Source organism: Gastrolobium bilobum, unplaced genomic scaffold (genome assembly GCF_033153095.1).
Source record: "Gastrolobium bilobum isolate Gb01-03AN ecotype WA unplaced genomic scaffold, APGP_CSIRO_Gbil_v1 utg714, whole genome shotgun sequence".
NCBI lineage: Eukaryota > Viridiplantae > Streptophyta > Magnoliopsida > Fabales > Fabaceae > Gastrolobium > Gastrolobium bilobum.
In genome coordinates, this window is record NW_026899261.1 from 110,460 (window position 1) to 124,296 (window position 13,837).

The 13,837-nt window shown below is 32.6% G+C and overlaps 2 protein-coding genes across 2 annotated transcripts; one reads left to right on the plus strand and one right to left on the minus strand.

Annotated features, from left to right (window-relative positions):
• The first annotated feature begins 2,062 nt into the window (after positions 1-2,062).
• LOC133288920 (seipin-2) lies at positions 2,063-5,133 on the plus strand. Its single transcript, XM_061486760.1, has 2 exons — positions 2,063-3,247; positions 4,403-5,133. Exons 1-2 carry the CDS (start codon positions 2,138-2,140, stop codon positions 4,862-4,864), a joined length of 1,572 nt encoding a protein of 523 aa, XP_061342744.1. The 5' UTR covers positions 2,063-2,137; the 3' UTR covers positions 4,865-5,133.
• Positions 5,134-10,763: 5,630 nt separating this feature from the next.
• Positions 10,764-12,468, minus strand: LOC133288899 (nodulin-26-like). The gene is made up of 5 exons (XM_061486731.1): positions 12,349-12,468; positions 11,836-12,060; positions 11,530-11,727; positions 11,156-11,217; positions 10,764-10,983 (listed from the first exon to the last, which is right to left on the minus strand). The coding sequence occupies exons 1-5, from the start codon at positions 12,460-12,462 to the stop codon at positions 10,764-10,766; spliced, it is 819 nt and encodes a 272-aa protein (XP_061342715.1). The 5' UTR covers positions 12,463-12,468.
• Between the last annotated feature and the right edge of the window lie 1,369 nt (positions 12,469-13,837).

Sequence of the window (13,837 nt, forward strand, 5' to 3'; positions counted from 1 at the left end):
CACTCTTATCTCTAGTTTCTATTACAGATACTGTTGGTCGGTTGCAGGTTGCCAAATATAGATAAGTTTTACTTATGATCTTAGTGTCAAATCTAACAAATGTTTCCCTCTTTGTTATAAAATTATATGTCGGACACGGTCAAATTCGCGTGTCGGAATGGTCAACGTGTCGGAAAAAATTGACCGCGTGTCTGACACCGTGTCGGAGAGTGTCGCCGTGTCGGAGCGTGTTGGACACGACTCTCCCTGTTTTTACAAGTGCCCGTGCTTCCTTAGCTACGGGTGTTAACGTGCTGAGTTGAGCCGAATTTTATCTTAAAAAAATTAAGTTTGTGTTTCAATGTGTTAGTCTGATTTAATTTGTGTCATATTATGAATATAATTATCGGCTTGTGGACTGACTTATTTACAAAAAAATAAAAGCCTAATTTGGCATGTTAAAAAAAATATAAAACAATAAAAATTTATCCAAACAGAATATACAATCAATAACGCTACTAATTCCATAAAGAATTCTCCACACAAAAAAATAATTTTACAAAGATTCATAATTTCAATGTATATCCAAACAACATAATATAGAACAAAATCATTCAAAAAGTCTATTTAACCAATAAAATCGGGTGAAATGGTTTGAGGAGAGAGAGGGTTATTATGAGTAGTATAAAAAATAAAATCAAAATAAAAAGTTCGTATACTAGACCAGCCTGAGAGGTTCTAAAGTCGGGCTTTTGAATTGGAGTTTGATGCTTTTTTATTAAACGAGTTTTTATACAAGTTCAAACATGATTCCAACAATAAATTTTGGATATGTAAACCCAGACCTTCACGAGCTGAACCACAGGCCCTTGTTCGTTTAACACCCCCTACTTAGAGCTATTGAGCCTAGACCTTGTTTAGTGGTTGAAGTTTTATTTTCTTAGTTTTGAGCATTTCTTGTGGATAAGTTGTATTGAACATGTTATATTTATAAATTTTTTTATTTACAAACTCTTACAAATTACACTATGTACTACGGGTAATACATATTACTTGAGTATGTACTACCCATTGTACATAGTGTAGTTTGTAAACAAAATTTGTAAATATAACTTACCTCAGTTATATTTACAAACTTGTATAAATTATAATATATACTCGAAAAGTATATTTCTAAATAAGTGTATAATGTAGTTTGTAAATATTTTTTTTTTAAATATAACTCTCTTTTTTAACGTATGAGAGCCGTTAATGCAGAGTTTATTATTCAGATAATGGATTGGGTTGTTAAACTTGTTAAATTTGGTGGGCTTGGACTTTCTTAAGTTTTGATGAAACAATATTCTATTGGTGAATTTGGGCTTCCTTATATAAGACAATGACTAGATTCTATGGTTAGTTGGTTCCACTTTGGTTTCTTTTGTTTGTTTATTGGTAGGATTGTAAATAAACGTAAAAACGAATAAGTAAATGGAATACTTTAATAAATAGGGTTAGTCATCATATCATATGTAAAGAGTACAAAACAATAAAATGATATAAAACAAAAAATCAAAATAAAAGACTTTGAATTTTTGTTGGAATAATTAGAGTTTGATTGATTGATTTATTTTCTTGTTCATTTGATTACTTTAGTTTGTTTCTCTTGATTAATTGAGTTTATTAGCAAGTCACTTTGTTTAACCTAATCTCTTAAGAAAAATCTTTCTTGCATCCGTTATTCCATTTCAAAATCAAAATAAAATAAATTAATCAACTCACAAATATTTTTTTAGAAAAATTACGTGAATTTACTAAAACACTATTATTCACCGGTAAGTTCTTTCATTTCATCTTAAAAAGCAATAATCTCATCAAAAACTTGAAATCTATATAGAATAATAATTTTTATTTTGTCATTTTGACTTCATTTTCAAAATCTGCACGGTCGTCCACTATACATAAATTAATAATTGATGCAAAACGAGATGAATTATGTTTCCGGAAATTCACAAATGATTTTTTTAGTAATTTTTCTGTTTTAAGTTTTAACTCTTCAGTTAACAATAATTTGTTTTTGTTCTCTTCCAATTTCTCATATGGTGGCTTAAAAAAAGAAAAAAGAAAAAGAACTATTGGGCAATACCCCCCCTAATGAAACCCGAAGGTCAGATTCTGAATGGACCCGTCAGCTTCAATCCAGGAACATGAAAACGACGACGTTTTCTCCGATGCTCTTGACTCCTGCCTCACTTTCAACGCCACCGCCGAGGACCTACCGGAATCCACCGTTTCGGATCCTCAACCCGTTTTATCCGAACCTGGAGATTCGCTACCCACTCCACCGTCTCCGGCGTCCATAATCCGGCGCCGGCCGATCCGTCGCGGAATACCGGGTAAGGAATCGTCAGATTCCGGTATCGAATCTTCCATCAGTTCCGATAGAGATTTGATCAATGGCGCGAGAAGGAGCTTCCGACATCGATCAAGGTATAGAAATCTCAAGGAAGATGAGAATTTGGGTGCGAAACCCGATTCGGATGAAGCACAACAAGTTAGCACCTCGCTAGCTCCAATTGCTGTGACGGAGGAGAACAATGATGAATCGACACTAACTACTGCTGCGAATGATGATGCAGCTGTCGATTCCGCTGACTCGGCGCCTCGACTCAGTGACTCGTCTTCGAATTTTCTTGAATTCATAGCGGGGTTGGTGATTAAGGCGTTAGGGTTTCAGATCCATTTAATCTATATGTTTGTGACTTATCCGTTGTTGTTCATATTTCACTGTTGCATGTTTTGCATCGACCCTTTTGGGACAGCGAGGAGGGGCAAGGATTTTTTGATAGGGATTTTGTGCAGAGTGCATGGTGTTGTGTTTGTGTGCATTAGCCCATTTACTAATAGATTGTTTAAGGAAAACGAGTCAATTTGGAGCGTGGCATTTCGATTTGGATGGGGCTTCTTGTGGTCAATCTATGTTTGTTGCATTTTGTTTGGTCTCCTGGTTTCATCGTTTGTGTTTAGTGGATTTTTGATGAAGTGCTTAGTGGAGAAGCCAATTCAGATAAGGGAGGTTTTGAATTTTGATTACACCAAGCACAGTCCCGTGGCATATGTGCCCATAATATCATGTGCTGGTGTTGATGTTGGGAAAAATTCTGAAAGTAACGTTGATGTTAGGAAGTGGATGGGTGAACGGGTTATACCTTCTAAACGCAAAGTGCAAGTCACTGTTTCATTAAGAGTGCCAGACTCAGGATACAACAGAAATCTTGGGGTCTTTCAGGTGCCTATCTCTATCTGATTCATTTCATTGTAAACAAAATTTGGCTTGGCATGAACTTCTCTGCAAATTTTCTTGCTCTCTGTCGTTATGTAGTTTACTTGTTCAAAATCTTCTCTGGATTTTAATGTATATAGGGTAAGAATGTAGTTTTACTTGCAAATTTCTTAGTTGTAAGAAATTTTGTTTATTATGCCACAGAATGTGTATATTATAGCTTTGTTGAGTAAGCCGGGAAGGAATTTTAGCATTTTACTTGTTCTGTTGTTCTGATTGCTCTTTGAGACTTCAATTAATAAGATACTCTATTTGCTTTTCCTCTTGATTTTGTGCTAAGGACCTCACAGTGGTAGAATAGGGATAGGATAAACTACATGGAAGGATGTTGATTGTCTGATGAAACATTATGCATTACTATGGTAGAATAGGGACCTTCGATGGGGAATATGTTATTTGCAACCACTAGTTTTGACTTTTGAAGATAGTTGTTTTTGGAAACTTTAAAGGGTTTGAGGCAACTCGTTGATCAGAAGTAAGTTCTGTATGGTAACTCCCGATAGCTTATCATTTCCATTATTTGAGTATTGTTGGAGGGAGACAACAAATTCTTGTATGCATGATTTTAGAACTTTACGAACAAATGTTGCTTCAAAGGAGTTCAAGAGCTTCATTTATTAGGAGTTTAAGTGGCTTAGAGTTCTATTCTCAGTGTCCTTGTCAAGCTATTTTTAGTATATAAGAACATATAGTATTGAGCTCTCAGACAATCCTTTTCCATATTTCAAACCATGTGGACTTTCCTATGAATTTTGTGTTAGACAATAAAACTTTTCACAGGCCTTTGCTTATTAGCTCAAACTTTTAGGTGAAGTGGTTCTTTGGCATGTCATTTTTTTTCTGCAATGGTTCCTATCAGTACGTTGTAGGTGCTCTAAAATATGTTATATTTATTAGACAAAGAAGGAATTAATTGTACTTGTTTCATGACTGTTGATCATGATTTCGTCACTCATCTTCTTAGTGCATGATGTAAAAATTGTCATTTCTCTGTAATTTGTATGAGTCTTAGACAAGTAGAACTACTGATGATAATTACAGTTCATAGTTTCCTGTTATTTGCTTTAAGTTTCTGCTTTGACTTATGTTCTTTTATTATAGGCCAGGGTAGATTTCCTATTGTCTAATGGCAAAACTATTGCAAGCTTAAGTCAACCTTGCATGTTAAGATTCACAAGTGAGCCTATCCGCCTAATCATGACTTTCCTCAAGATTGCTCCTCTTGTTACTGGCTATATATCCGAATCCCAGACTCTGAATGTCAAGATGAGAGGTTTCGTTGAAGGGAATGTACCTACTTCGTGCTTGAAAGTCACACTTGAGCAACGAGCAGAATACCAACCTGGTGCTGGCATTCCTGAAATATATGATGCATCTCTGGTTATTGAGTCCGAACTTCCCTTTTTCAAGAGGATTATTTGGCTTTGGAAGATGACCATATTTATATGGACCACGATGATGGCATTCGTCACGGAGTTATTTTTTGTTCTATTATGTTGTAGGCCTCTAATAATTCCGAGAACAAGGCAAAGAGTGACTTCTGCTCGCGGTCCTGCAACGTAAAACAATCTTCAGGCGCAAAGTTTGATAGTATTCATTTCCCAGGCTTTATTACAACGATGGAAGTAAGGTTTTTGTTTAACAGTTTAACCTATAGCATGTTCCGACATGTGATCTATGTTTAGTGAGGCATCCTAGTTAAATTACCCTTACAATCACAATGTACATGTTTAATAGCACGTCAGGTATAATGTAATTTATATAATGTAGCTAACCTTTTGCTGTTGTAATGACGAAAATATACATTGATTTGGATGTAATGATTAATAATAAAGGACACATTGTTTGATTACTCCTGTATGTGTTCAATACAGTTTGCATTTGGTCCTTATGGGATATTGAACTTCACGAATGTATATATAAAGTTGGACTAAATCTACTTTTTACCCAGATAGTATTAAGCATTAAGTGCATGTTTGATTTTGACTCATTTAATTTTATTTTTATTTTTAATTTCCAAAGCTCCATGCCTTGAGATTTTAATTACAAGAAATTTTAAATACAAAATAATTTTTTTTTTGGAAATCATTACTTTCTAATAAATAAGTTAATATAAATAGATACGGATTGGGTTATCTATACTTTCTAATAAACAATTTCGTTCTAATTAAAATTATGATCATTCATCTATGAATGAAATAATAAATAATAGAAGTCGTTGATCAAGATATCCCTTCTAGAAATTTCTTCATCTTATATCTTCTTTATCTTCTAGATATCCCCCAATCTCTTTTTATTTTGTGTGTGATTTTTTCAATAAATTACAGAAAATGGTAAACATTGTATTTTTGTAAAGAAATTATTTTCTGTACTCTATTTTCCGATCATAAAGAGCAATCTTATCCATTGCTCCAAGCGTGCCATTTATTATTATTATTTTCAATGAATTGATTAGATTTATTAGATTTTGAGAATGGTTGTCAGTATATCCTTCTCAATGTTAGATATTGTGGCTTTATAGTCCCTTTTATATATCGGGTGTGCATAGATGAGAATTTCATATCTACTTTGGGAGGCATAATACATTCTTTAAACTGCAACACTTTCTATGTTAATTAGTCTTCACTTTGAAATACGCTTAGTCATCAATATTTTTTTGATAAAGCCAAAGTACATATCATTGTTTAGTTTAGAGTATATTGTATTTGTTTCTTTCTCTCTTTAGGTCTAATGTATCTTTTTCAATTTGAGTTTTATTTGGCTTTGTTCATGATGAATTTTCTTTCTTTAGAAAATCAAACTGAGGGGAAAAATGTAGATGTGGCTGAAATACATTACTAAATAATATTTGTATCTTCATGTGATTTTTTCAAGTATGATATTTTCATATACTTTTATGTTTTATGGATCGGTTATATTAGTAGATAGAAAATTTAAATGAATAATTTTGACATTGTTGCATGCAAAAATTGAGTCGTTTATCTAGCTTGTTATAAGTCATGAATTTTGCATATTAACCAAAATAAAAGTATTGGTAAAGATATGGGGAAATTGTAAATGTAATGGTTATCGATTAGATAATTGAATTTTAATGACCTGGTTATGGATAATAGAATTTTAAGATAATGAATATGAGTTGGCTTAATTGATAAAAAAAACCCTTTGCTGTGAGTCGTGTACCGAAGGATTTCTTAGATATATATATTTGCTGTGAGTCGTGTACCGAAGGATTTCTTATATATATATATATATATATATATATATATATATATATATATATATATATATATATGTGAGGCAAGATCTTTGACACCGGTGTCAAATTTGAAGTTTTACACCTCATATGAGAGCCATTAGATCAAAAAGATCAACGGCTCTGATTTGTAAGCATGTGACACCATTGATCTTTTTTAATCTAAGGGCTCTCAGATGAGTTGTCAAATTTCAAATTTGACACCGGTGTCAAAGAATCCTACATATATATATATATATATATATGGAAAAAAGAACTATCATTTTAAAGGACACAAGATGTATCCTTTGTGTAAATCATAAAAGTTACTTTTTTTTGTCTCTCTTCAGTCACATCGCTGACGTGTAAAATGAAAAAAAACAACTTTTCAGAATTACACAAAGTTACTTTTTTTTTTCTCTCTCCTCAGTCACATTGCTGACGTGTAAAGTGAAAAAAAACAACTTTTCAGAATTACACAGTGTATGACCGGTCATACTCTGTGTAAGTTACTAAAAGGACACAATTTTAAATGACACACACTAAACCCTACATATATATATATATATATATATATATATATATATATATATATAGGATCCTTTGACACCGGTGTCAAATTTGAAGTTTGACACCTCGTCTAAGAGCCGTTATATCAAAAAAGATCAACGGTGTCACATACTTACAAATCAGAGTCATTGATCTTTTTTGATCTAACGGCTCTCAGATTAAGTGTTAAACTTTAAATTTGACACCGGTGTCAAAGGATCTTACATCATATATATATATATATATATATATATATATATATATATATATATATATAAAGGCTATGTGAAAGCGATCAAGTGAGTCTAACTCGTCGATGGGATGTTACATTTTTAATTACAATGTCGCACAAAACTTGCAGAAGTATATATATCTAAGATCCAGATGAGTTATTATAATGTTCCTTGTCCTTATCTCTTGTCCGCTCTGTGTTGATCTTTCTCAGATATCTTTTTGTTTCGGCATCTTCTTAACAATTGCCCTGTTGAATTGATTGTAACTACGGGTGAAACTGGTCGGGCTAGCCTACAGTGACTTACGGCTTGGACTACGTAAGGTCAGATCTGACCTAGTATATTTTGTAAAATAAGTCAGGTTTAGGCTTTGAAAAAACTTGTTTAATAAAAAGATCATAGACCCACTTTCACAAGACCTGACCTATAAGCCTACAGGCCGGCCTATATTGTACTATTTATTTTAAATAAAATAGAATATAATAAGTATGCCTTGAAGAAAAAACAAAAGATATAAATTTAATCAATTGCAATTATTTATAACTTAATTATATTCGATTATATTTTAATAGAAATCTAATTTTATTTCTTATGTAGGAGGAGCCAACATCTCAGCATGTTAGATTGTGTATATGAATATATTAAAAGGTTTTTAGAAAAGGTTATACTTACTACAAGCATCATAATGTGTTTGTTGAATTCATGTAGTTATTTTAATTTACATAGTATGTATTTGTTTGTTAGATCTGATGAAATATATGTTAGTTAGTTTGAGCATTTTGCTTTTGAAATTGACTTAAATGCAGATTATATGAGTTTTGTTGTGATTCATGATTCTGTTTGGATGTTGAAATTATGATTTTTGATTTAGCAAGAGAATTTGAGTATTTTGTAAAGTTAATTCATGGTTCTGCTTGAAAGTTACAAATTAACGGACTAACAGGCTAGGCCAGACCATTTGTTTTTTTATAAACAGGTCAAACCAGGGTAACAATTAGACGACTTGAGTCATGCCAAATTAAAATTTTTGGTGTAGGCTTGGACTTTTCAGGATAAAGGTTGGCCCAACACAGCCCAGTTTCACCCCTAATTGTAACTTATTACTTAAACACTATCACTTCGTTGGTTGGTGGATTTGAGATTCTTATATCAGGATAAGAATAAAAAGTCTTACACCCAATCTAAATAATTGATTTATTTATATTAATAGCTCAAATATCTAATACATAAAAATCGTTAAATATAAATAGAATCAATAATCAATATTGAGAATGTAACTCAAATCGATGTAAAATAATCTTGACATATATATATATATATATATATATATATATATATATATATATAGAATAACAAATTCCCTGAGTTTTATCTTAATTACATATTTATTTTAGACAATAATAAGAGCTCAACAAAGCTACGTTTTCTTGCTGGCTTGCTACTATTGTGTTCGTCTGGCTGGCCATAAGTTAGCGATATGATTTTCTACTGCCAAATATTTCAAATAACTTCTTCAAAGATTATTATTAATTCATGTTTAACTAATCAGAACAAGGATTTTAGTTTTTTTTTTCGTTCAATGAAAAGGAAGAAAGATTTTTGTTTCCTTCTTCCTTCACTTCTCTTTTTTTTATTTTTCAAGAATTGAAAGGAAGTATCGATTTTAAAATTTCATGATCACGGGGTTATAATATAAACCAATTATACACACCTACAGAATCAGTGCATTATCTCGTGCATTCACGTGATTCTGGAAATCTTTTGACGCAGTATATATGTTCAACAATTCAGCCATATCTGATCTTATCCGCTCCAATCACTACAAAAATTTCTGGATAAACTTCTTCTTTGTTCAATTAATATCTACTTCTTATCATCAACTCATCGCCAAAAAATTTCTATACCATGTTTCCCTTAAATGCTTCATATTCTTGAAGTTGGGCAAGTACTATACAATATACTCTTCTTCATGCGTAGGTTACCCCATTCTGCATATTTTTCATTAAACCCCAAAAGAAATCCCTTTCATCTCTTCATACGCTCAACTTAAATAATACTGCCATTTTCACCAGAAAAAATAAAATAAAATAATACTTCCATGTTAATAATTAATCAATGTAATAAATATTTATTTCTCCAAGGAAATCATTCTCTCTTAATTAATAACTACCAACTATATCTACATCTATTCAAATAACAACCAACTTTGCAAATTTTATCAATTAAAAAATAGTAAACTTATTTATTAATAATTTAAATATTTAATAATTAAAAAAAGAATAAAAATTACATGACATTAATTGAGCATAAATGAATTTAGTATACATGTCAAAAGATTGGTATTATATTTAATAAAATGGGGCACCAAACCTGAACAGAGAATAGAAGAGTCCATCTTCAATAGAACTTTTTAGGTGTTGAGCTAGCCAAGTTTGTAGGATACTGGAGTCTGTTAATTATTGATCACATTTGGGTCTAATTGTACACGGTTAAGCTTGCTTTAAGTTGATATATTTTAGTGTTGAAACTTGTTATCTTCTGGATCAAGAGTTGTTATGCGAGACGACATTGCTTGATGAAATATGGATGCCGCAAATGGTTGATTTGATTGGAACAGGTTGGAGTGGGTATAAACAAGGCATTCTGATGCTCCAATTAGTTTATGAATCAATGAGGTTAAGTAATAAGGAGAAGATGAAAGTACCTAGTCTTAGTCTCTCTTATTTATATTGTGTGACATGACTTATTATTAAGCTCAATTCTCTTCAATTCTCATTCAACATGAGAAAATTAAACCCCAATAAAAAACATGTGAGACCCATGTATTAGAAAAAATTATATGTAGGACCCATGTTAACACGGGAATCAAAGGGTGTGTAGGAAAATTTGAATTCTCATGTTGAATGAGAATTATAAAACCCAATTTTATTTGGCATAAACATGTTTCCAGCTAAGTAGGATGCTGGGAATTCGCAGTATGGCGTGCACATGCATCCTATGCGTTTTTTAGTTGTTAAGTCTTGGCTTGGCCCGGCCTTAATCCCTTAATGGGTTTATGCCTTAGCCTTTTTGGTGGCCCATATTTTTTGTCTAGATCAATTTTTTTTTAAAAATAAAATAAAATAAATCATGTAGACGTTTAAGCTATCTTACATTTTCTTATCAGCATGGATCTGATACTCATGCAACACAATTTTGGTGGTACAAAATATAAGGTGGTAAATTCAAATTTGCATATTACGATTTTTAATTTAATTAATTAAAAACAAATATGACGATTGATACATGGATAAGAAGAAACTGCTGTACCTTTCATTTTCTCTAGATGTATTACAGGGTTATTTACCATTCTAAAGTGGTGATTCTTCCTTACGTTTCAGCCCTAATACATGGTGATCTTTAAGTAAGAAAATGAAGAGAAAAGAAAATTGTTGCATTTGCTATTACATCACTCAGCTCCACCACTTCCTTTTCCTTTGAGGAAAGAGGCACTCTTGGTGAGCTCACGCACTGGCTTGTTTGTGTATCTGATGAAGTTATAGGCCCAAGTACCGGCCACAGCACCCAGAATGGGTGAGACCAAGTATATCCATATTCCTCTGTATTCACTGTGCACAATAGCAGGCCCCAAGCTTCTTGCTGGATTCATTGATGCTCCAGTGATTGGCCTGTCACATATTATTCACGCACAAATGAGTTCTAAGTCACATATTATTCATGCACATATGAGTTCTAAGTTTTTCCTTACTTCAAAAAGGTGTAACATCTTGATTTAATTGAATAACGTAAAATCCTACTCTAAAATGCTATATTAAATAAAGTTTTGGGATAAGTTAATACCCTGCAAACATCACATTTAGCAGTACCGTTGACCCAACTGCAAGCCCAGCCAACTCACCAATCTGCATCATTTAAAAATAAAATAAATAAACAAAAGCTATGAAGTAGGGTCGAAAATTATTCAAATATAGATTGAGACGCATCGAGTGCGACTTGTGATGTGAACTTCTACCCTTTATTCCAAGTGATTCATATGTTTATACAATTGGTCAATTTAAGCAACCATTTTTTATGTCAAAGGTCAAAGAATTTGGCAAGCTGATTTGCCAACCCCCGTCTGCTTAACAAATCTCAATCAAATTACTCAAAAGATAATATGACCCAATAATAAGCAAACAAGCAAGATTTTTTTTTATAAGAACAGGAGAGATTACCGCTCTGTTATCGGTGGCAACTCCAGAAATGATGAACATTAGGTAGAAAGTGATAATGAATTCGACCACAAAAGCTTGCAGGTTAGATCCAGCGGGAAGTGTTCCAGCAAAATGGTCATCCTTTCCCATGAATATAAGTCTTAGTGTTCCACTTGCAAGTGTGGATCCAACCACCTGAGCTACTATATATGCTGGCACCTGCAACACCAAATGAAGGAAAATTCAATATTAATGTAAGACAAAGTGAGACATTTAAGTGTTTTAATTATTTGGATATGAATATTATGGTTAGTTAATTTGGTTGACCTGCTTCCAGGGAAATCTTTTGGTGGAAGCATGAGCAAGTGTGACAGCTGGGTTGAAATGAGCACCAGAGATGTGTCCAACTGAATAAACCAATACCATAACAGCGAGTCCCCAAACAATAGAAATCCCGGGAAGAGTCACCACCTTGTCGTTGTTAAGGTTCACAACCACCGAACCACATCCTGCAAATATCAAGAAGTACGTCCCCACCACCTCTGTCACCACCTACATTCGATCAATACGGATGATCAAATTTAACCATTAGTTTAAGTTTTGGTATTCTAATCCAATTTCCAAGCTCAATATATATATATAATCGATAAATTGATTCGAAAAGAGTCTATATATACTGGTCGGGGATTAAAAAAACAACAAAAAAGTTTGGAATTTTATCAGGGACAACAATTCATTTTTGTAAAACCCATATGGGTTGGGAAACACAGCATTTGAATGATTTTTGGGTAGAGAAGAAACCACTTTTTGTATATGGAAAGAAAAGATTAGGAGAGACACCTTCTGCAAAAATGGCACACAGTCTTCCTCGATGCCGTCACACTTTTTGGAGGCATCACCGTTTAAATTTAAAACCACTTCGTTGTTTCCATTGCTTGATGAATTATCAGCCATCACCGACAGAGAATAAGGAAAAAAGCTAAGAAATGAAGCGAGTGTGAGATGAATGCTCTACTTTGTCAAAGGGATGCAATGTTTTTGAATCCGATCGAGACAAAAAGTGATGAAGAACCGAGCGAGCAACTACTCCAATTTATGGGCACCCCAAAGTCCTAAAAGAGGGAGAGACAGTGTGCACAAGGAGGGACAGATTTAGAGATTGGACTTTTTCGGTTTTTCCAGAGATTCTGATGTGTCAATGAATTTTTTATATATTTTTTCTCACCGGGCAAACTACCTTATGCTCTTTCCCTTATTTTAATTTCTGGATGATGCATAGATATAACGATGGAAAGTGTGACATTGGTAGATTGTGAGTTGTGAATTGTGATCTAAGAAAAGCGGGAGTGGATCCTCTCATGTGCTAATTAACATGATCATGTTATGTGAGACAATCATAACCATATATGGGGTGAGTTAACGGTGATAAGGGAGAAGAGAGAAAAAATATAAGAATAAGAAGTTACACAATAATCACCGTTGATTTAATTATTAATGGTTAAGATCCTCCCACATGACATGATCATGTTAAATTACACATGAGAGAATTCATTTTCAAAAAAAGCATTGAAAGCTAGTCCAAGAGCCCAACTACCCACCGGAAATACAGAAAGGATCATGAATGGCACTCGGGACTCAGCATTAACGTAAGACGAGATTCAGGCTTATTTTTGGGCAATATCTCCTATATTGTCTAATGTCTGGCAAAGGTTTAATTGGAAAACGGGGTTGGCAATACAAAAATTAAAAACAAAACATGGTAAAAAGTGGATAAGATCGAGTCAATAGATGAGGACTCTAATTTTAGTACATGCAATAAACCATGGATTAAAACTAATTTTCGCTGTTTCTTTATTTTATTTATTTTTTTATTTAAAGTTTGCCATACTTTTCTTTGATATCAAATCCCTTGAAAAGATAAGATTGTTTGCTATTAATGTTATATCTTGATATTGAATTTTCATAAATCCTTTGAATTACTTCCAATAGTAAGTATTAATAAATAAAAGTAAAAAAATTAATGTTTTAAAAACTCATAAAGCATTTAATAGTTTCTTTTAGGACTATTAAAAAGAATCATTAAAAATATATAATTATTCTATTGTTTACAATTGAAATTTAATTATAAAAAATAAAAACAGATCTTTTTAGTTTTTGAAACTAACAGTATGAAAATGAAGGTATATTTAATTAAGCCGAACTATGTCAAACTTATATTTTAGATACACGCTGAAAATATAGTTGTTTAATGGTCATCATCTTATTGGACTCTTATTTAAGTTTCACGATATTATTAAATATAAAAATTTCGAGTAAATAAACAGTGATT

Excerpts from the sequence above, each read along its gene's own strand:
- LOC133288920 (XM_061486760.1), top strand. The coding sequence starts at position 2,138 with ATGGACCCGTCAGCTTCAATCCAGGAACATGAAAACGACGACGTTTTC. Across the intron at positions 3,248-4,402 it reads GAAATCTTGGGGTCTTTCAG|GCCAGGGTAGATTTCCTATT; the intron begins GTGCCTATCTCT and ends CTTTTATTATAG.
- LOC133288899 (XM_061486731.1), bottom strand. The coding sequence starts at position 12,462 with ATGGCTGATAATTCATCAAGCAATGGAAACAACGAAGTGGTTTTAAAT. Across the intron at positions 12,061-12,348 it reads GTGTGCCATTTTTGCAGAAG|GTGGTGACAGAGGTGGTGGG; the intron begins GTGTCTCTCCTA and ends GATCGAATGTAG. Across the intron at positions 10,984-11,155 it reads CTAAATGTGATGTTTGCAGG|GCCAATCACTGGAGCATCAA; the intron begins GTATTAACTTAT and ends AATATGTGACAG.